This window comes from Daldinia loculata (genome assembly GCF_022478755.1).
Source record: "Daldinia loculata strain CBS 113971 unplaced genomic scaffold F4817scaffold_95, whole genome shotgun sequence".
Taxonomy (NCBI): Eukaryota; Fungi; Ascomycota; class Sordariomycetes; order Xylariales; family Hypoxylaceae; genus Daldinia; species Daldinia loculata.
In genome coordinates, this window is record NW_026054949.1 from 66,470 (window position 1) to 88,852 (window position 22,383).

The window sequence follows — 22,383 nt, forward strand, 5'->3', positions numbered from 1 at the left end:
TTATTAAATATAATTATTGTTTAAATATTTTTTAATTAAATATTTATATTATAATAATAACCGTATAAAGTTTAAAAATATATATTAAATTATAACCCGTGATTTTTTATTAACTTTAATTTAATATGCGATTTTTTTTTCATTTTAATATAATATTTATTTTAAATAATTTTAAATTAAATTTTTTAAAATTTTTCGTTTATAAAATTATATTTTTTTAATTACATTACTTTTTTAATTAATTATAACTTTATATAACTTTTTTAAAAAATTTTAAAACTTTAATTTAAAATTACTTTAAATACGGTTTTATTAAAAATTAATTTTATTTTTTAAAAACATTGTTAAATTAATAAAATTATTAAAAATAATAATATTAAATAAATAATAATTAATTATATAATTATATTAATTTTATTATTAAATTTATTGATTAAATCCACGCGTTTTAAGTTTTTTAAAATATTAAAAATGGTTATAATAATTGTATTATAACGGTCGTAACGCGTTAACCGTAACATTAATTATAACACCGGTTATAACGTAATAATTATAACACGCGATAAAATTATATAAATATAAAAAAAAGTTAAAAAAGTTTAAACAATTAAATAATAACATTTAAAATATTTTATACGTGGTTATAAATGTTATTATAATGTTAATTATAATATTTTAAAAATTAAGTTTTTTTTAACGTTTTAATTTAATATATAAAAACGTAACGTTATACGCATATATAAAAAAATTAAAAAAATAAATTAAATATATTATTAATTTTAAATATTTTAATTAAAGTTATTTTATACGTTTTTATGGTATATTAAATCATTATAAAATAAATTTTTTATTATTTACCATTAAATTAAAAAGTAAGTTATGCTTGGGCTTAAACAGGCCTTAAACCAGAATTTGTTAAAATTTACGCACGTGCCCTACAGGTACAAACACACGGGCCATGCGTTCCGTGGCGTAAGCGGGCGCAGCCCGCCTCAATGAATTCTGGTCTGAAAACTGAGATAACACAGTACTTTGTTTGGTCAACCGTACTGGGGCTCTTATCTCATCCCATATCAAATTAGTATCGTAGCATGACTGCATATGCTCATGTACTATGTAAGAAGTATGACTGCGGCCGATACTTAAATAGCACGTGGTAAGTAAATGCAGTCATACGGTATGTCCCTTGCAGGAATTATTACCAAACCCCCCACGTAAGCCACGATTGGAGTCAATACCATCATGATTATGTTTAGAAACCACCGAAAAAGATTCCAATTCAGTAATCATAGGTACCTGACTAACGAAACTATGGTATCTATAGGCTTGGGTTTACTTTAACAGTTGTTTGAACCACGATCAACAGTAATACTATTAGTGGCAAATATCAGACTAATACCTATCCCTTAAGGAAGCAACTATGATATAACGGGATCTAGGTATCTTTGAGTTGCTTGAAAATACTCTAATGCCAGTGAATTAATTACTATATCCATAATTGACAATGTTCACTGGCGCATTTACGGCGAAGAGATTTCCCATTCTTATAGCTTTCCTAAATTTTTCAGCGTGTGAACATTCTAAGTCTAAATATCTAACAAATATCCATCTAGATATACAGCGAAATTAAGTTGAGTACAAATGAAGTTGTAATACAGTTGTTGTAATCAGCGTGTTCGATGAGTCAGTTAATAGCCTGACCTGACTCGGGCTTGACCTGACCTAGCCTGGGTAGATAGCTTTTTCGGGATATCTATACAGTTCAGGTATAAAAAAAATTTATTTGCCTAGTAGGCAGATAAGTTGAGGCTTTTCAGGCCCACTTTAGTATATATTTATAGGATATAATTGGTCGATTTGGGGCAAATTGCTTGATCATATTTATATGATCGGCAACGTTTTATATTAAAGTAAATATAGGGTTGTTTCTAACACCTTTTACAATTGACGTAATAATAAGCTATCAAGACAATTTTTACAAAAAAGTGTACGTACACCGATACGTATAAGGTAATGAGGCTATCTGTAATCGTGTTTTTTAAGGTTACGATAACCTTTTGGTGTTTTGATTAAAAAAAAAGCGTTAAGGGTGGGGTTGAGTGGGTATATATTTTAGATTACCCCGAATCTGGCCAATTGGATAGCGCGGACTTTGATTACCTAAATTTTTGCCTGTATCGATAAGAGAGGTGCCTCAGGCCAATCCCACGATACGGCCAGGTAAGCCTCATTTTTAAATATATTTGACCTGACTCGGATAAGGTCAAGTCTTTACAGTTATCTGACCTGACCTGGCTCATCGAACACGCTGGTTGTAATGTTGTTGCTATCAGCAGTTGCCTGATATGTCACAAGCAATCTTTTCAGCGAGGGCATCTGGTGAACTGTTAGCACTAATTCAATTTCACAACGTTGCTTGCAAATGGCTGCAACTTACAGATTGTTGCCATAGGGTGACCGGGAGGCAGAAGAGGGAAAGCGGATGCATCAACAACTCGCAAGTTTTGAACACCGATAACCTTTGCCGTATTATCTACGACCGACATCTCATTGTCCTTGGGACCCATGGCGCAAGTACATGAGCCGTGATAGATGGTGTTATAACTCTTCTTAATAGCTTCTAGGATCTGGGCGTCTGTCTTAACGTCGAGACCAGGGTATGTCTCATCAGCGATAGAAAAGTTGGACATGGCGTCTGTGTTCCAGAATTCACGGGCGCGCTTGAATCCTGCGATTACCACCTCCTGATCTGCGCGGTTGACAAGGAAGTTCGGGTTGATTTCCGGCTGAACGCTAGTATCGGGCGAAGTGATCTTAACGGTACCTCGGGACTGCGGTGTGATGAGTACAACGACCATTGAACCATAGTTGCGGCCATCTTTAGGGGAGCCGTGTCGCGAGTCTTCCTGGTCACCAATATAAGCACCGAGGGACACATATTCGAGCTCAGGCCAGTCTTCAGGGTAGCTGTTCAAAACGCCCAGGCTGCCGTTAGAAATTTCGGAGCGGAGAGGCTCAGGGACCTTTTCCCATCCGAAAGTGTCGGTCGTGGGGTTGGAGTACATACCGCCTCCGCGTTCGTTGAACTCAGCGGCGGCAGCAGCAGCGAAAGCCGGGTTGGAGAGACTGGAAATTGTGGGAGCATTAACTGCGTGAGTAAGACCAAAGTAGATGTGGTCCTGCATGTTCTCGCCAACACCTGGTCGGTTAGCTACAACTGGAATGCCGAGCTCTTTAAGGAGGTCTTCGGGACCAACACCGGAAGCTTGTAGTAGTTGAGGCGAACCGAATACACCGGCCGAAAGGATGACTTCTTTCCTGGCGGATATGGTATATTCGAAGCCTTCTGTATCGACTAGCACGCCTGTAGCTTTAGTTCCGTCGAAAACAATCTTCTTTGCCATGGCTGACTGATATACTGTGTATTCAGGGTAATTAAGTGCATTTTGAAGGAAAGATGTCTCGGACGAGTCTCTCACTCCGGTTTCTGGGTTGATGGTGAACATGCTGTATGATTGGCCGAGGAGAGAACCGCTTTGGAAACCAGGGATCACAGAGATACCGATCTGTTCGAGACCCTTCTGCGCCCAAGTTCCAAAGGCTTGTGCATAGTTGGCGAAGGTCACAGAAAGTGGTCCGTCACTAGTGCTGAAAGCGTTTATATCATACTCGGGTGTTGAGTTGGAAGACCTCAATTCCATGTTCGGGGCAGTGAATTTAACGCTCTTCTGGAAGTACGGCAAGAAATTGTCCCACTGGTAACTATCATCTCCCACTTGGTCGGCCCACATGCTATAGGATGACTTGGTTCCTCTCTGGTATACCACTGTTTAAGATTAAGTTAGTAACTACCTATCCATTGGAAATTTATTGAGATACGTACTATAGTTCCTAGATGAGCAACCACCAAGTCCTTTACCACGAGCATAATGAATCGAATCATTATTTGCACCCTATGACTCGTTAGCGAGAGAAAATATCGAAGAGGCATCACTGAAACTTACAGCTTGAGGAGCTGTCATGTAACCCCAGTCGATCAAAGGCTGCCAGTCATGATCACCCTTCCCAGCAAAAGCACCAGCTTGAGCTGGTACTTGACTGAGGTTGCTGTTATCGATCTCAAAAAATGACCCAGCTTCGATAACTGCAACCGTACCGGCCTTCTGCTCGACAAGGCGCGTGGCAAGAGCTAAACCAGCGTTTCCACCTCCAACAACAACATAGTCATAGGTAGCGTCGTCGCCTGGCATACCGAAGGAAGAACCCAATAGACGGCGAGCTTGGATATGATTATCTAGAGGTGTAGTCTGCGCAATAGCAGCCAAAGCCACGACGGCACATGCCGTCTTCGCTGCCCAAGCCATCACGGTTTGGTATATAAAATTAACAGATGACTAGGTAGACAAGACAAGCAGTCGAAGCTGGGGGAATCGAGGATCGGCGAAGAGCTTGCTGGTGAGACTGGCTTCTAATTTTTTTGCGATGGGGTCGACATCATCGGCCTGTTTTATATGTTTTGGCGGCCTACTCAGACTAGAGCTAACAACGCCATAGCCATACTCGATACATACTCCATACGGTAAGCTATGGCCAGGCGCACGTATTCGCTCGCGCGACCGTGATCTAGATTACCGAGAAGTCATAACTTCCCCTGGATCCTTCCGAGTGAAGGATTCAGCTTTGGTGAGCTCTAGTCAACACGATCATGGCTATATCGTTTGATTTCGAGCGTTGATGTCGAATACAGTCCAAAAGGAGGTTCCGAAGCGGCGTCCTCTTGGAAAGTTATCTCGCTTACCCATCGTAACTGATGTCAGCTAGTTGCCCTAACACTTACTGTGCTTGTGTTATTCAAGGATTATGGCAGATTCGTTCCAGGGGTAATTATAGATGATCGATAGAGGTACAGCTTATATTTCCGAGCTGTCTAGGATCGACGTCAAGCCCTGCAGAGGCCCTGCGGAGGCGCTGCAAAGGATCTTACGTGCGTGGGGGGTGTGTGGTATGCGATAGAAGTGGTAAAGAACCGTAAGCAAGCTGAAAATGCCGTGCAACCAACAGCCTGGGTCTTACTTACCGGTAGGGCATATCTGCAGTGAGGAGCTGACGATGCGGTTTTATGCATTATATTATAGTCTTTATAAATACCTACCCCCTTAGCTACTTTCATAAACATTTAATTGATAATAAAGCTCACTTAAGCTTTTTGATTATTAACTAAATAATTATGGGAATTACTTTTTTAAGTTTTAGGTTAGATTTTATGTTGTCGCAATTAAAGTAAATTTTTTTTTTAAATAATAATTATTACTTAAATCGAAAATTGACAATAACGAGGCGGTATTGGTTTTCCTCTTTTCTTTTTTTTTCAACGCCGCCTACGTGCATAAATAAGCACGGAAAGGATTTCTTTTATCTTACATGTACTAACTTAGTAAACCGAATACCGTGGTAACTGGTTGCCACAGCCTCCGGTTCACAGTTTTTGCAAATACCGTGACTTGCTCCTCATTTGGGTACATGACATGTTCTTCCACCAAACCTCACTTTGAACCTTCGGAGTCCAATTCGGAGTCCCCACTTGTTTATTTTTCCCATAGCGGTTGATTCCTTTTTACAATTCTTTACATAGTATCTATAATCAAAGTGTAGTCTATAACGGGAATCTCTGTCAGCTGACTGAATACTGAATACTGGTACCTGAGTTGGTCCAGGGTAAAAAAAACCGATTGGATTGTTAACATAGGATCACAAAAAGCCAACAACAGAGAGTTAACGCTTAATGTTTACCACATTTGTGGGAACGCCTCAGTCACTAACTGGGAGTAACAAGAGTGGGCATACGGGAGGAACCTTAGTGTCACCCTCGTCTGAACCGACCGAAACCTCGGTTCGTGCTCCACCCAGGCCAAAGCGACCACAAGTTGCACGGGCTTGCGACTGGTAAGTACCTAATCCTTTTTTTTTTCTTTTTCTTTTTTTCTCCTCTATGCTGCATCATGCCTACCTAGATACCTATCTATCTTATCTAAATTCAACGTCTCCTAATGGACATCGAACAGGTGTCGAGTACACCGAGTCAAGTGCGACAATAACCTCCCATGCAAGAATTGCCGAAGCAGAGGATGGCAATGTAGCAACAAAGCCTCAAATGAGGCCCGGACCTTAGCACACGCTTACCGGTAAGTTTGCCTGGCTGTGCCACTTATATGAATCCCGAGAATGTCTAGATGCTGAGATTTGATAGTGAGATTGACCGACTGAAGCAACAAGTCACCGAGTTGGAAGAACAGCTCAAGGAGGACAATAATGCTAGTCGCTCATCGTCAACAAAAGCATCGTCGCCTGTGGATCTTAACTATATGTGGGAATCCACAAGCACGAAGAAGTCTTGGGATGGCATCGAGACTAGCACAGCCCACTCGCGTCAGAAAACGTGGTACGGGCCGTCGTCGCTCTTCTACTTTATTAGTCGCATGAACAGCTACCTTACAGCGGTATTTCAGCAGCTACATCTAGATGAACAGATCCAACTCAATTCGGTTGCCAAATCATTCCCGACTCCCAATTGTAGCAATCCATCGGACGACCAAGAGCTGTCATCTCAGGAGCCTAACAAGGGAACATCTTCCGGGGAATTTCTCACACCAACCCAAGAGGAGTATTTTCTGGACCTATTTTGGCAATCTTTCCACAGCTCCCTGCTCGTCCTCAATGAGCTCGATTTCAAAAAACATTACAAGTCATTATGGGTGACCCCCGGTAAACCCCGGAAACCTTCAGCCCTAGTGGATATTGTCATCGCATTGTGTATGCAATATGGTAGTAAGTGGTTTTCACCAGTCCTTAATCACATCCCCCTTGTCGTATTGGGCGTAGATACGAATCCTACCCACGAATCTTATCGCCCTAACCCATCGTCCTATTATGCTAGATATAGTAATAGCTGCTTACCCTATAACTTCATAGTGGCGGGGATACCACGCGGTACAAGGGTCTCATCTGACGTGGACGCCGATGACCCGACCATCGCCGGACGTTGGTATTATCGGAGATGTCAGAGCCTTTTGACTAGCGAGTTGGAAAGTCCGACGATAAGCACGCTACAATGTCAGCTTCTCTCTGTCGTCTATCTATGCTGTGCCTCATTCCAGAACATGGCGCACAGTACCCTTGCTCTCGCTGTTCGTACTGCGCAGATGCTTGGACTGCATTTTGAGCCGCCCGAGACCCTGCCACTTGCTGAAAGAGAAATGCGCAAGCGTCTCTATTGGTCGCTTTACATGGCCGAGAGTAAGACTGGCATGAAACTAGGCCGCCCTTTCTCGCTTAGTTTATCTACGACCCTGTGTAGCCTGCCTAGCGATGACCACAATGTTGCAATGCTAGCGGGATCCGACTTTGCACCGCTTGGAGAGAACGTCACGTGGCTCAGTTACAACCTATACAACACGAAGCTGATCCTAGCCGCACGTGCGGTCCATACAGCACTGTACGATAAGTATTCGGATATCTATACTGGCGAGAAAGGTACCATCATCTATGACGACCTCGAAGCTCTAGAACGATATGCCGATTATCTCGCAACCATAATGAAAACCTTGGACACCTGGGCCGTTGCTGTTCCCGATGCGCTTAAGACGAAACGTGTCGGGGCTGGCGTCGCTTTGTCGACAGACCATTCCCCTTTGATTGTTGAACGATTCGCTCCTCTCTGGCTACAGCGGCAGCGCCTACTACTAGAGTTGTTATATCACCACCTGTCTATGACCCTCTATCGGCCGTTCATAGCATTCCCATCCACATCCTCAACCCCATCCTCCTCACCACCGCCCCCAACACCGGTGACCCAGTCACATGCTAACTCGGCCGTCAACCATGGTATGGCAATAACACATATCATGCATCAGATACTATCAGAGACTGATATCCTATGTGGCTGGCTCGAAGCCTTCCAATGGCAATGGAATGCCGCCGTTACAATGGCTGGATACCTCCTCGCGCATCCAAACTCTAACATCGCGGGTACTGTGCGCCAGGCTGTGGAACGCGCCATAGCCGTATTTGAGATATTCGGGCGCAGTTTTGCGGCTGCTAACAGTGCGGCGGCTGTGATGCGGGATCTTACAACGAAGGCTGACTTTCTGGCGTCTAGAACGGCTGACGGCCAGATGCAGGTACCCGACCACGTAGTGGGAACAGGGCTCATAGAGGGTAGTGGTCCTATGATGCATACAAACGAAGACCACGTGGCGATGCAGAATGTAATGGCAATGGACACGGCATTCTCCGTAGACTCCTCCACTGGCTTAGAGATGTTCTGGTCTGCCATGGGCAATGTGCCGGATGAGTGGGGGTACAATTTCGGAGCCTGTTGAACCCTTCAGGGAAAATGCAGAGAATATCAATATCATATGCAGGTGTTGTTTGGGGTCAGTATTTCATTTTGATATACGTAAGTACCTAGGCACGTATTAGAACATGAGAATTATGCCTAGAGTATATAAGTTTATAAACTCGAATTATTTATGTCATGAGAAACACAAAACTCACGAAATACTCGTCCTCTGGATCATTTTTCGGTTTAACTTGTTTTCCTATCTTCTCCTATCACATTTTATCTGTAGATTTGCGGTTACGATAGATACACGCGATTAAATGAATTGCTTGGCAAAGCTCTCGTTTGATATATCTGGAGACTGGGCACTGAAGGCGTTAATCTCGATGATTAATTTAGGTACTTCTTCTTCCTGATTGAGAACTTATTCAGCGTGCTGTAAGAGATGTTATTAGCGATATTTGGTTACCACGAAACAGAATCAAAAGAAACCCGTAAAAACTCGCCATGACAGTGTCAAACGTACAAAGATCAAACGCGGCAAGAGAAATTGTCCGGGGGGACCTTGTCTTGAACCGCGCTATAGCCGCTGCTAATTTAGCGGTCCCCAGATTCCGCTTGCAGCTTGCATGTGTCGGTAGTCTCAAGCCAAGCTGTCAAATCGGTATTCATGTGGATACCGAAGCTCTGTATGGATCTCCATCGGAATCGGGTGAAACAACTATCGTCCGGCATCCGGATAGAATCCCAGGCGATCAATACTGCCAAGGCCATACACCGCTATCGTCTCCCGTCCGCATTTCGCATCAAGTTGAATATCAACATTCTCATACACATATACGTAATCGACAGCGTACTGAGCCACATCCACGCTCACGGGTATGCGGGCCGCCGCTTCGTCCCGTAGCGCAGGATGTTCCGTAGGATGATGTGGTGTAGGTATTTCGTACTTGGCTTCTGGAGGAGCTAGACTGGCGTGGTAAAGTGCACGAAAAGTGTACGATCCTTTGATATGCCCACGTGGTACATACAACGTTATAGGCGGAGGATCACCCCTCATCTTTGTCGTCGCCGTCAGCGAGAGTTATTCGGTGTGAAAAATCGGCGACTACATATGTCAGTCCCGGTAGGCATGGTAGGCATGGTAGGCCACGATGACGAATTCCCTCCATTTTTATCGCATGGCTTAGGTAGTTGAACGCCTACGCTCGACCTTTAGCCATGTACGAAGTAAGCTGATTCAGGAACAGTTTCCCCTGTCGCATAGGCCTGCTCGATGGTCAGGGGGGGCTGCCTCCCTGCGCCTTTAGGACCACCTAGTTGAAGGATTCCGAGAGAGATATAACTAGTTATAGTTATCTCGAAATATTTAAACTAGGATCCGGGTTTAGCGCTTACGCGGTCCCATACGGATAGCATATCGGAAGAAAATGTTTAGGCGCTTCTCCATTAAAATTCTATCAATTTAGGATTAGCCGTGGAAGATAAGCTACTTACAGGATCAGATCTAAAGACCTAGTGGCGGCGGGTAGCCGGGCTTGGCTTAGTGGAGTCGCTCCGGATCCTTAATTCGGGTTTCTAGAACCTATGTAGGACATACAATGTAGGACATACACCACATGTCGCGAGATAGCATGTGTATGTGTATGTGTAGTTTGAATTTAAGAGCAGAGGAGGTAGGCGGATGTTTTTATCTACGTCTACAAGGAGGAAATAGGCAGGTAATATTTTGAAGAAAAAAACAAAATGAGTTGGCGGAGCTGAACTACTCCGAACATATGCACGAATGGCAGGAGAATACCTCATGGAAGCGAGCGATCTGCAGCTGTGTGAGCTGAGAAGTGAGGTCGAAGTAACGTTAAGGGTATGATTTAGTACGTATTGATGCAAGGCTATAAGCTTAACGCCGAAATGCCCATGGAGTTTATCATCATGATATCATAGGAAGGATCTGGAGCTTCTCGAAATTTTCTGTTATTTTCATTCAAGGAGTCAGAGCTGAGAAACTTTAGGCATAAATGTAATATCTTTCCAAAAGGAGATATGGGATATTTACCGCTTCAAGTTATTTAAGTCAGCACCCGAAAGGAGGACTCCGACCAACGCCTCTTTCATCGGACCAATCAGAAACTTTCTCTATCTCCTTTTGGTAGAGGATCCATGGCATAAGCAAGCATGACAGCCTTAGGCACAGTCCATTCAGAGACGCAATACGGACAGTTTAACGACGCGCCAAGGTAATAACAGACGGCTATACATCACGAAATCTGAACTGCAGCATAATAATAAAAAGAACTTTGGATTAACTCCTTAAGCCCGAAATAGACGGATCAAGTTCAGGGTGACAATCATGATATCAAAATATTCTGAGTTGAGAATAAAAGACCTTTTAGCACCGGGTCCTGAATTGTATTTCCTCTCGTTCCACCATCGTGTCCGATACTAGTTCCATCCGGCAAGCCTTATAACTCAGCCACCTTCGGTGCCTTACCATCGCACCAATGGCGGACTACAGCCAAGACATCGAGAAGCGCAGCAGTGCTAAGGTCGATACTAAGGAACAGCCATCGTCCAACTCGAGTGACATCGAGGGCAGCGGGGAGGTACAAGAACGCACCATTCGAGGTATCCGATGGCTTCTCATTTGCATCGCCATCTTTTCGGCAAATATCCTCTACGGTCTCGACTCCACCATCGTTGCCGATATTCAGGGTGCGGTCTCGGAGACTTACAGCAATGTTGCACAGCTGGGATGGCTCGGTGTTGGTTTTACGCTGGGCTCGGCCGTTATGATCTTACCGCTGGGCAAAGCATACGGCCTTTTCGACAATAAGTGGATTTTCATTGGCTGCCTGACCAACTTTGCTGCGGCTAGTGCCCTCTGTGGAGGTGCGCCGAACATGAATGCCATGATCGTAGGCCGTGTTTGGGCTGGTGCCGGCGGAGCGGGCATGTACCTCGGGTAAGGACATACTCCATCAAGTCGAATCAAGTCTATTTACTAATGGTTACATAGAACGTTGAACATCTGCACTGCCTTGAGCTCGCCAAAGGAACACGGTTTCTATGTAGGGCTCATTGGCTTCGTCTACGGTCTTGGATGTATCCTGGGGCCTATTGTTGGCGGTCTTCTAGCTGACAGCCCTGCCACTTGGCGATGGGTAAGAAGCATAGTTCCCATGATAATCATTGGCTAAGTCTATGTTGCTAATGCATCTCCAGGCATTCTACCTTAATCTATGCATATTCGCCGTCATGGCTCCGATCTACCTCTTTTTGCTCCCATCCATCCCACGCAAGCCAGAGACAGCCCTGTCGGACAAAGTGAAGACTTTGGATTGGTTGGGAATCATCCTCAACGCTGGCATGTATTGCTGCTTCACCGTTGCCTTTACCTTTGGTGGCGCTATATGGGAGTGGAGTGATGGTCGTATTATCGCCTTGTTCGTCGTTTTTGGTGTCTGCGGTATTGCTTTCGGTGTATCCCAAGCCCGCGCCATCTTCACGACCAAGGTTGACCGACTATTCCCCTGTGATTTCTTACGAAATCCTCAGCTGGTTCTTCTCTTCATAATCATGGCTTGTGGTGGAGCTGCTGTATTCGTTGCCGTTTACTACATTCCGCTGTACTACTTGTTTGTCTATGGGCTTACCGGTACTGGCGCCGCTGTGAGATTGCTCCCGTACGTTTGCTGCTATGTGTTTTCAATCCTCCTCTGCGGTGCAGCCATGAGGAAGGTTGGCTATCATATGGTCTGGTTTACTGTCAGCGGTCTCCTTATGACTGCTGGTGGAGCAACAATGTTTACAGTAACAGTCGACACGTCAAACGCGAACATCGCTGGTTATACGGTTCTCGTCGGCTTAGGTATGACGACAAGTCAAGCTGTCTACGCCGTAGGCAATGTTCTGGTAGAGCCAAGCAGGGCATCCGACGTCATTCAGTTCCTCAATATCTCCCAAGGTGCCAGTGGTCTTATTGGATTGGCGATAGCCAGTGCGATATTCCAGACTAAAGCATATGACGGGATCCAACAGGTGCTGGGACCGGGCTACACGAAGAGCGAGATCCAGGCTGCTATTGCTGGAGCCAGGAGCGAAGTCTTGACAAATGCTCCTCCCGAAATCCGGGCTCAATGTATTGATGTTATTGTGTCTGTCATTGGTGATGTATGGGCAATGATTATCGCGGCCGGTGCGCTTTACACGATTTGTTCGCTTTTCTTGACGCGTGGGCGGCATATCACCCCCAAGACTGCATCATGAATCTGAGGACATCTCGACTAATTATAGTTACTTGAGGTTTATGCTATAACTTAAAGTTTATGAAGCCACAGGCACTGTGCATTCCGCTGTGTATTTTTAGTGCTTGAAGGTTTGACGTTTTGGCGGCTTTTGGTTCCTCGCGCATCGTATCTACACCAAACGTTATGTTCTTTTGCTAGGCCATTATATTTTCCTATCCTAGGTTATTATAGTCCTGCAGATGCTCTTTCCCATTAAGCTTTGCAAACCAGTATCTAGCTAAGAGTAATGTTAGTATTCTAAGGATCGCTATTAACTAGACTAAATAGGGGGAACTGTTCGGTACCCAGTTTAAACTTATATCTGATAACTAGAGTGAATTAGAAGTTCCAAACACAATAATTATCTTAAATTTGGATCTCGTTACCCCCGGTAGCCCGGCTGACTAGAGGTCTAGCAGAATGTCTAGGTAGTCTAAAAGGTTTCAAACCCTTCCTAGTACGATGTACATCATCTAATTTATATACAAGAAGTATGTAGGATATACGGCCCCGATCCAGTCGGTGAGTAAATGTAAGATATACAAGAAATGTCCAAACCTTTTCCAAACCCGGACTCTATGTGGGCCTAACCCCTATATATGAAATATTGCATCAGACCCTGGCAAGAATCTCATCCTCTTCCATGTCCATGTTGTCCGACATGTAGTCATACTGCTCAACCCCGGCGAACTCGTTAAAAACGTGGCCCATGTGGTGCTCCTCGGCTAGCGTGGCATTACGCTCTACGATGTGGTATACGAGATCACCAGGCTGCAGGTCTTCAGACGACATAATAGTGTCGCCGCTGCGGCGGAGCTTGTACTCTGCCACATTTTGAGGCTCTTGGGGCTCCTCGCGCTTGGTAGGACCAGTCTTGGTCCACTGGTTGCCGTCGTTCTTGCAGTCGGGCTTCTTCTTGCATGGACCAATGGTCTTGGTCTTGGTGCCCTTGAAGGCGACAGTGAAACTGCAGTTCTTCTTGCTCTTGCATCCAGTGGCCCTGAATTTGCCTTTGGAGTGGTAGAATTGGTTGAGAGCTGAACCTTGGCCTGAAGAGAATAAGATATTTAGTCTGCTGAATTTGTCAAGTGACTACCAAAAATCCAGCTTACGGCTATTTTCCCTTTCTGGCACGCAGCGGTTGATCTGGCCACCCCTATCTGCGTTTCTGGTAGAGGCAAAGGGATACTCGTCGCAGTTAAACCCTGTCTTCATAAGTTTCTTCTTGCTGCAGCGGTTATTGCTACCACAACCTGCTGTTCGCCTGCGTTTACTCTCGGTACTTGGGCGAGGCTTGTCCCAGGTGAGTTGCTTAGGCTGGTTCTTGCAGTTTGTGGCTATTTACAAAAAAGAAATTAGGATATGTACGCTCAGGGTGGAAGAGAAAGGGATAGATGTCGTATAGTTGAGTCATACCATAGCACATGTTGTGACAGACCTCCGGCATCCTGTCACAGTCGAAGGTTAGAACCTTCTTCTTAACCGCCCGGTCAACTAGCTCTGTGCCAGTAGAAGGCTCCTGGCCTAGGGCGAGGACCATGGGACTTGCCGCAACCAGTGCGAGGATCCAAGATGCCTTCATAATGGTATATTTACAAGATGAAACAAGTGAGAAAGAAATGAAAAGGGATGGAAATATTGACTAAATGAATGAACCGAATCTGTTTGATTCTCCATCTATACTCTACGACTGCATTGGGAATACATGACGCTTTATATGCTCAAGACCTCGACCCTTTCAGTGTTAGACACATAATACGATACTAGTGTGTCTTCTAATCTCTTTAGATGGCGGCGTAAGGCTGACATCCATTAGAACAATTCGTTTCAGAAAGGAAGGCGTAGCTAAGTCCATCGTGTGCTTTTCAAATGTATCTAGCTCTCAGTGACAAGCAAATCTATCAGGCTATTTGATATTGTATCTTATGTTGGTGGATTGGCCTACACGCGTGACGCATAGCACCCTATTAACCGACAAGACTTTTAAATAAACGTTACAGATACAGCAGCATGGGAAAGGCTTTACCATGTCAGGTAGTTCGTGGAGCTGTCTGATGCTTCGTAGCTTGGCCGTTTCATTAATCTCACCAACATATGATTAAAGATCAGTACTTTAGTTCTTGATAGAGGCTTAGACCTTAGATGGTAACATCTATCGCCAAGACGTTCAGGGGAATGCAGCTTATAGGGCTACGCACTGCTATATATAGCTATATTACAGCTTAAACCAGAAGGTTGATTAGTCCTACAAACGCCAGCAGTCAACTGGTAGTTAACTCCTCAGCTGGCATATAAATAAGAGTTCTTAAGCAGCCTAAACTGCCTATACACGAAAGGTGAAGGAATAAAATAATAAAAGCCCGAAATGAAGAGACGGTCCACGTTAATTTTCATATGACGTGATTAGGTAGAACTTAATTAAGTACCTAGGTAATGAGGCTCTAAGTGCCTAAATTAAATGAATCCCTCTCCTGTTATGTCTTGCAGGTGAAATTACGACGATGAAAATCCTTCGTCTTACGCCGTAAATAAAAGCCGTTGGTAGCACATAAAGTAGTTCGATGTACCCCCCTATAAGGAACAATTTTAGGTACCTCCTAACAATGTATGCCCATGCTTACCTAACCTAAGTAAACCAGCCATAAAAGCTGCTTTCCTTCTCTTCAGCAATCGCAATTCCTGCGCAGGGTCTTAATACAAAACACCTAAAACCAAGTCATTCAATTCTCAATTACAAAACTAATTACACTCATCATCTCAACATGACGTCCACATCCCTAGACCTGACTCTTCCAGAAGCCGCGCCCGAACTCACCACATACGGAAAATACCACTGGGGCGACGCTGTTTTCTACCTTTATAACCTTATTCCCGGAGTCAACTTAACTGAGGTTGCCGCCGGCCTGCAAGAAGAGTGGTTCGAGGAAGACAATGAAACACCTATAATCAAAATCGCACAACCCGAGGCTGATTTCGCGGGTAAGACGCTCAGCGATGTGGTCGCTGCTCATGTCGCTACGGATAAGGGAGTCAAACCCCATAAAGGGAAAGGTCGCGGCTCAAAAGGAGACATATCTGTCTATCCGAAGGCGTTTGTCGTAGTGACAAAGAAAGACTGGAAGGAAGACGGCGGGTTGCTATGGGTCTACGTGATGGATGGCAAGAAAGGAAACGGGGGAAAGTTGGACAAGTACTTCTTCAAATTCGAAGATGCGTATCTGTTGTTTTCGGGGGTGTCTTTTGCGGACTATACACTAAACGACGCGAAGGAAAGATTTGATATCGAGGCACAGCATGACGACGATGACGACGATGACGACGAAGAGACGACCGATGAAGAGGACGATGACTGAAGGAGATAGTAAAGATTTATCTTGAAGGTGGATCGATGTGCATGTATCAAAGCGCTCTAAAATGAGACTAAAAGCTAAATTATTCAGGTCGTCGTCTTATACTCAGTATGAAAACAGAAGCGAGCAAAATATGCCAAGATGGCAGATGTGACGCATTGTCAAGTTGGTAACACGATAGTGCTATTAAAGGCAACATGATAGGACCGCCGACAATTTGAGTCATCAACTCAAGGCCGAACGTGCCACCGTATGTACCGTTTACCTCGTAGATGCCATCATTTATACTAGCATAAGTAAACTTGTGAGGAATTAAACCATCTGCAAAGAGCGACATCCATCCTATTGTTGGTTGATGACAGTTGCCGACAAATTGTGTTGGTCTTGGGATGGTGAGAACTCATGTGGCCAAGCATAGGTAGGTAGGTATCTAGATTGATGTTCATAGATGTTATCCCTGCAGCCCATCCATGACATTCGCTATTTTTCATCCAGCGACCAACACTTAGAGAAAGCCGATCATGAGCGCCATTGGTGTGTATTAAACTAGCAGATAGACTCTCCGGGACGAGTCTACTTAGACGGGGTTGAGCTTGGACTTGTAAGGTGTAAAGTGATGTTGATTGAGTAAAGTTCATAATTACTGGGCAAGGCCCAGTAATTTTCAGTATAGCTAGTAATTACGTAATACCACCACAGACTCAACGACGACTTTCACCAAAAAGATGATTAATTATCTGCCTAGGTAATCCGTACATTACAGGACCATATGCACTAGGCCAGGATATACCCAGCTAAAGAGGGACCGAAAAATGAGGGTTTTAATATGGGCCCAGTGTACTAAAAACACGTGTTACAGTTTATGTAAGCAGGTAAGAGACGGCAAATGGAAAAGTTGATAAGTTGACCCGCTCTCGCTTGTCTTGCTCCGATCCAACATACCTAGATCCAGCTAGCCCTATACGAGAGCTGCATCAAATTACACACGACACGATTTACGATTTAGTTGGGTAAAGCAGTTAGGTCGATATGTTAGTTAATGTAAAACCAACTATTTTTAATATTTACATCATGAATCCAGTCCCCCATTACTCCTTACTATAGTCTATAATAGTGACATTAGGAGGCACTCACTTAACACAACGAGTTCATCGTCATTAAAGTCTCCCTCGAAATGGCTGCCTTTTCGCCCTTCTCTTCGTACATCCTTGGCACGGCATGCTTTGCCCGTGGACTTATGGCTATATTCTCGCCAGAGAAGGAGTACAATAACATCGGCCTGCCATTTGACATTCATGATGAGGGCCCTTCCCCGACGGACCAGTACGATGATTCTGGCATTAGCTTCACGTCGCCGCTCATGTATTTTAAGGGTATTCGGGAGATGAGCTATGGCCTTACCCTGGTTGCTTTGGAGTGGCAGGGGAATGCGGCCGCCGTCACTACGTTCGCAGCCGTTCTATCTCTGGTGAGGTTTGGGGATGGGTTGGTCGTCTGGCTAAATGGGGGCGACAAGCTGAAATTTAAGGCCTTGGGCCATTGGATCACAGGCGTCAGCTTCCTCGGATGGGTAATTCGGAGGTGGGGGTAATGAAAATTCAAGTTATTCTGCACGATCGCTCCTAAGGACTACATGGTACATTGGATTAGTGATGGGTTATATTCCATCGTGGATCATCTTCCCCGCAGTTATCCCCAAGGCTATAGCAACGTTTGAGATCGATTTGACAGGGGTAATGAGAGCCAACATGCGCGCCCCAAGAAGCCTACTAGCGAAGAGCTACAACTACCAAATAATATTTACGCAGCTGAGCAGCAGCATAAGGCCAGCCGTTACGGGGATCATAGCATCCGCAATTTCGGAGGCAGAATCAAATCATAAAAAGATAGCTCAGTCCTATGCGACTTATCGCGGGGCATGTTAGAACGCAGCATTTCTGCCGTATCACGATGTAGCCGCCTAATAGCTAAGATAAAGAGAAAAACCCGCTTCAGCCCCTCGTATGAAGCTGTAACATTCAAAATCAAGATATAAGTCGTCAGATGCCATAGTGTTCAAAGTCCTTATAACGACCGACAAGCACGTAGACCAACACCCTACCTTCAACTACCATCGTATAATAAACCAGGTTCATTTATACGTAATGAAATATCTCGACTCCAGGCTTGTAGCCAACCCGCGACACACCCAATGCAGTACGAATGTGCTCGATAGTTAAAGGACCCCTTTCATGACTTGCTAGTAGTTGAGCAGTCTTGATAACATTCTTAATCTCGCGCCCATTGATAGGGATAGATTGCAATTCGAGGAAGTTATGCGGAAGTAATGTCGACTTCTGATGGGAATTCTGGATAAATCGTTCCCAAATCTGTCGGCGCGCCGGTACATCCAGAACGGGGTAGTGGATAGTCAGATGGATTCTACTCTGGAATGCCGGGTCCATGGCTTCAACTCTGTTGGTGGTCATAAATAGCATGCCACGATAATACTCAAGCAAACGCAAGAAGATAGCAACAATGCTATTTCGACCAAGACTGTCGTTACTGCGCTCGGCAAGGATAACGTCACACTCGTCGAGGAGTAAAACCGCATCCCACTTGGCGGCTGTTTCAAGAATCATCTTGAGGTTTTCTTCTACCGTATCAGGCTCGGCCCCGAGCTCCCCAGCGCCCAGTTGGTAAAGGGGACGTCTTAGCTTTTCTGACACTACATATTTATTAAGAGAGTATGTTAGAAACTGTAAATTCAAGATAACCCTTCAAATTAGGTACTTACCAGCTTCCGCCGTAAGAGTTTTGCCAACACCTGGAGGTCCTTCCAGAAGCATACTGATGCCCTGCCCTATAAGTTGTTCATTTTCGTTAGCTTCAGTTACATGAACGAGTTGATATTGAAGGCCTCGATACCTTTCCCTTCGATCACATCATCGAATCTATCCTTATTCTCGACATGACTCTCAACAAATGTCATGATCAGGTTCTTGTACCCACCAGCCAACACGAGACTGTCAAACGCGTCATCGCGCCATTGGATATCTTGAATATTGTCGATATGGAATATGACTATAAGATGTAGTAAGTAACGGAGGCACCCGTGATCAACTCTTTCATTGAAAATACTCACCCCACTTCTTGATCTTAAAGCAGTATCCTCGTACATAACCGGTGCATAAATGAAGTAGGTCGTCGGTTAGTTCTTGCGTTCGTGCTGTGATATTCTGGTTTAGTTACCCTCCCAATCTGGCCTTACACTATCGCTTACAATGCTTAATGACCCGTCTCGGTCCAGCCCTATGAATTATAGGAAGAGGCGGCGGAGGTTGTGGAGAAGGAATTGTTGGTCCCTAGGCATCTATTATCAACTTCAACCCTCTTCTGGTTATTGTATAATATGGATTCACTGTGGTACTTACATTTGGCCTTCCGAGCGGGCCGGGATAAGGAGAGGCAGGCTTGTGTGCTTGGTCGGATACCATCATTCCTGGTTTCAAGAGACTGGAGTCCAAGGGTATCAAATCGATACAGCCGTCGGTAAAGGTTGCATACGAGGAGGGATCGACCACAATTCTTCCGTCAACCTGTATTATACATATTAGATTTCCTCTTTTCGGGCACCGTTTTATATGAACACTTACGTTGCGCTTTTGCTTTCCATCTACAACTATACCCCTGTATGCACCGTAGTAATACGGCTTGAGGTGGATATCCCTAAACTTTTCGCCTCGCTTTCTTAGAGTTTCCTTAACCTCACCCAATCTTGGATGGTAAGAAGCAGGGAAGACATCAAGATCGCTGACTTTCATCGTGCCTGGAAAGTTGAAAATGAGGAGGATCTTCGACAGATAGCCAGAAGTATCTCCATCATAATCAATCTCATTGACTGTCACCTGGAAGAATTGACCACCGGGACCTGTGATGTATTGAGCTCGTTGAAGTTTGTAAATGCGGTCATACCCATCTTCAAAAGCGTAAACATCAATACCAGGTTTGAAAATCGTCCACAGATAGTCGAAAGTGATGACTCCGTTCTGATTCAGATCGTTACTTTGCGAAATAGTCTCTCTTAATTCCGACCTAAGAACCTTCCGCAGTAGGCGCGCATGGCTCTTGCTGACGGGGTCTTCTATCTCACGGACGATCTTCTCGAGACGGTTCCATTCGTAAAAGAAACAGTGAAACGGTGCTCGAAACACCAACTTCTTGAGCGTTGTAGTTATTCCCGAGTATTCCTCGAATAATTCACCCAGCATCGACTTCAGATGAGAACTCTGGATAACGATGGAATGGAGAACCACCGGTTTTCCATCGTTATGATTTCTTTGCATGCGGATTAGAAGTGCGTGGCGCCTGCTTTCATTTTCTTCTTCTGCCGACGGACCTATATCTTTTGGCAGCTCCTCTACCCAATTCATGCAACAAGCACATTTAGATTCGCCCTCGTACAGCGTTTTGACATTGCAGAGCTGTCCAGGGCCGTCACTGCTTAGAGTATCGTCTTCAGTAGCAGAGGCATCTGAGCCAAGCTCCGACCAGTCCGCGATACTTGGTTCCAACATATTGTGAAGCTGCCGTCCCGGAGACTAGGAATGAGTTAGCTTACGATTTAACGAAATCCCAAGCATAGAGCTTACATCCTCAGCACCGCTTTCTATGTCAGATTCAGCCATTGAGTTTAGTCCCCTGCTTGTATGTAGACCGTGGAATAGGGAAGAGAGAAGAATTCGCGGAGCAAGGCCCTCGCCATCAGAGCTTAGTTTTGTATCACTTGTATCAAGCATAGGGTCATAAGTGGTGTAACCTCCCAACACAAGAGCCTCAGGCTCGATAGGCTACCGTCCCGGAATCAAGAAACCCGCATTTCTCTTGATGCATGTAATCATATAGTGTGACCACATGGGCTATGCTTATTGGCCCCATGCTCATGCAATAGCAGTCGCCTCACTGCAACGACAATCCTACAGACTCACAGACAACTCGATCAGCAGACTTCTCTGAAGCAGGCTTTTATTATTAGTGGCATTTCTATATGGTGTATTAATATGTGTAACTTGAAATGAGCCGCCTATAGGTATGCTACGTAGCAGGTTGACAGCAGTCGTACTTACTTGTGTGATACAGTCGTGCTTCTCTTCCACTTGACGGTATTATTTTAAATTACACAGCGGGTAACACTACTCTGCTGTCCGTCTGCTTTGCTGAATCAGGCTGGAAAAGCGGAATTAGGTCTTGCGATATTGCACGTATGTAACGTTGAACTGAACATCAAAGCATTGCGGTACTGTAGTAAGACCAAGTATCTATATCTTGTATTGTTAAGGTGATCTATCATACCCTTGCGTCTGATCCGATGTAATTAGTATTCGTAATACTCCTTCGCTCCACTCGATCGTATTCATCTGAGATATTGGGGGCCAATAATCGCGGTCCGATTTAAGGTCGCGGACCACCTTCCAACTCGATGTCTACTTCTGTACGATGACTCCTCTTTGGGCAACTCGTAGCGGAATCTGAACGTAGGTAAGTCGCCGGATTCTACTTGAATACGGTAGGAATTTAGCTTACTTGGATGCCTCGGCTTCACTTCTTCCTGATTGTATCCTACAGTAAATGCACAATAAAGTCGGAAAAGAGAGCGGCCAATAACGCCCAGCCACCCCCGCTCTTCCCGCAGCTCGCGTCTGAGGTCGCTTCGTGTTGAACTATGATTACCATCGTTGTCACTATCCAGCCTGCCTAGTCTCAGATGTTAGAACTCTATACGAAGGATTAGCGGGGTTCGACTGTTCACGAACCTGATACATCCTCGTCGAAAGCATGTCGGAACCCATAGGCTAGTCTCATTAACGTATTTCCAATGACGTGCACCAACAAGCCAAGGGCAAGGACTAAAGGTACGAGCTGACTGGCCGAGTTTACGGTGTTAACACCCCGGATGTCATTGTACCGAAGTGTTATTTCAGCACCAGAGACAAAGATAGCAAACGGGAAAAAACTCCAACCCTGCAGGAAAATATGTTGAAGTGTATTGTGAGCGGTGCTTTTTTCGTCGGTAGCCCTTGCGACTCTTGGATCTACAGAAAGGTTATCAGTGACGGAAATCAGAGGGGATTGGTCCTCTACCGTCTCCTTCTTCTCGGGCTATTTCGCGAAAGTATTAGGATACTGGATTGATATCTCCAAGTATATCTTTAATCGTAGCTTATATGCAACTTACACAAATGTGCGATCAGGGCCTGAATTGCAGTTGATGAAATGATTATGACAAACCCAATATCTGATATTGTCCAAAGGACCTTGTTAAATGTTCTAAACCAACCTCGGAGGCTGACCTTGGTGAAGAAGAACCCAAATTCATCTTCACAGCCGGACATCGGTAAGACGTCCAGTCCCACCCACCAAAACCAGCTGA

General features: G+C 44.6%; 9 protein-coding genes across 9 annotated transcripts; 4 read left to right on the plus strand and 5 right to left on the minus strand.

Moving 5' to 3' along the window:
• Positions 1–1,859: 1,859 nt before the first annotated feature.
• Positions 1,860–4,651, minus strand: F4817DRAFT_308132 (putative GMC oxidoreductase). The gene is made up of 4 exons (XM_049299883.1): positions 4,005–4,651; positions 3,884–3,953; positions 2,227–3,826; positions 1,860–2,172 (listed from the first exon to the last, which is right to left on the minus strand). Exons 1-3 carry the CDS (start codon positions 4,362–4,364, stop codon positions 2,394–2,396), a joined length of 1,863 nt encoding a protein of 620 aa, XP_049153963.1. The 5' UTR covers positions 4,365–4,651; the 3' UTR covers positions 1,860–2,172; positions 2,227–2,393.
• Positions 4,652–5,388: 737 nt separating this feature from the next.
• Positions 5,389–8,782, plus strand: F4817DRAFT_308185 (fungal-specific transcription factor domain-containing protein). Its single transcript, XM_049299884.1, has 4 exons — positions 5,389–5,943; positions 6,063–6,182; positions 6,248–6,825; positions 6,970–8,782. Exons 1-4 carry the CDS (start codon positions 5,783–5,785, stop codon positions 8,376–8,378), a joined length of 2,268 nt encoding a protein of 755 aa, XP_049153964.1. The 5' UTR covers positions 5,389–5,782; the 3' UTR covers positions 8,379–8,782.
• Positions 8,783–10,306: 1,524 nt separating this feature from the next.
• Positions 10,307–12,974, plus strand: F4817DRAFT_308188 (MFS general substrate transporter). Its single transcript, XM_049299885.1, has 3 exons — positions 10,307–11,300; positions 11,355–11,499; positions 11,561–12,974. Exons 1-3 carry the CDS (start codon positions 10,840–10,842, stop codon positions 12,602–12,604), a joined length of 1,650 nt encoding a protein of 549 aa, XP_049153965.1. The 5' UTR covers positions 10,307–10,839; the 3' UTR covers positions 12,605–12,974.
• A 262-nt stretch (positions 12,975–13,236) lies between these two features.
• Positions 13,237–14,206, minus strand: F4817DRAFT_369617 (deoxyribonuclease NucA/NucB-domain-containing protein; the record flags this gene model as incomplete). Its single annotated transcript, XM_049307373.1, has 3 exons — positions 13,237–13,673; positions 13,737–13,961; positions 14,041–14,206. The coding sequence occupies 3 exons, from the start codon at positions 14,204–14,206 to the stop codon at positions 13,237–13,239; spliced, it is 828 nt and encodes a 275-aa protein (XP_049153966.1).
• Positions 14,207–15,254: 1,048 nt separating this feature from the next.
• F4817DRAFT_308306 (uncharacterized protein) lies at positions 15,255–16,119 on the plus strand. Its single transcript, XM_049299886.1, has one exon. It carries the CDS (start codon positions 15,387–15,389, stop codon positions 15,975–15,977), a length of 591 nt encoding a protein of 196 aa, XP_049153967.1. The 5' UTR covers positions 15,255–15,386; the 3' UTR covers positions 15,978–16,119.
• F4817DRAFT_308307 (uncharacterized protein) lies at positions 16,120–16,749 on the minus strand. The gene has a single exon (XM_049299887.1). It carries the CDS (start codon positions 16,610–16,612, stop codon positions 16,262–16,264), a length of 351 nt encoding a protein of 116 aa, XP_049153968.1. The 5' UTR covers positions 16,613–16,749; the 3' UTR covers positions 16,120–16,261.
• A 159-nt stretch (positions 16,750–16,908) lies between these two features.
• On the plus strand, positions 16,909–18,091 carry F4817DRAFT_308329 (uncharacterized protein). Its single transcript, XM_049299888.1, has one exon. The coding sequence runs from the start codon at positions 17,149–17,151 to the stop codon at positions 17,563–17,565; it is 417 nt and encodes a 138-aa protein (XP_049153969.1). The 5' UTR covers positions 16,909–17,148; the 3' UTR covers positions 17,566–18,091.
• Positions 18,092–18,109: 18 nt separating this feature from the next.
• On the minus strand, positions 18,110–20,641 carry F4817DRAFT_362439 (putative AAA family ATPase; the record flags this gene model as incomplete). Its single annotated transcript, XM_049306531.1, has 8 exons — positions 18,110–18,681; positions 18,751–18,816; positions 18,882–19,037; positions 19,099–19,182; positions 19,237–19,318; positions 19,388–19,552; positions 19,610–20,554; positions 20,606–20,641. 8 exons carry the CDS (start codon positions 20,639–20,641, stop codon positions 18,110–18,112), a joined length of 2,106 nt encoding a protein of 701 aa, XP_049153970.1.
• Positions 20,642–21,277: 636 nt separating this feature from the next.
• On the minus strand, positions 21,278–22,360 carry F4817DRAFT_308375 (uncharacterized protein). Its single transcript, XM_049299889.1, has 4 exons — positions 22,242–22,360; positions 21,767–22,045; positions 21,537–21,707; positions 21,278–21,481 (listed from the first exon to the last, which is right to left on the minus strand). Exons 1-4 carry the CDS (start codon positions 22,327–22,329, stop codon positions 21,405–21,407), a joined length of 615 nt encoding a protein of 204 aa, XP_049153971.1. The 5' UTR covers positions 22,330–22,360; the 3' UTR covers positions 21,278–21,404.
• Between the last annotated feature and the right edge of the window lie 23 nt (positions 22,361–22,383).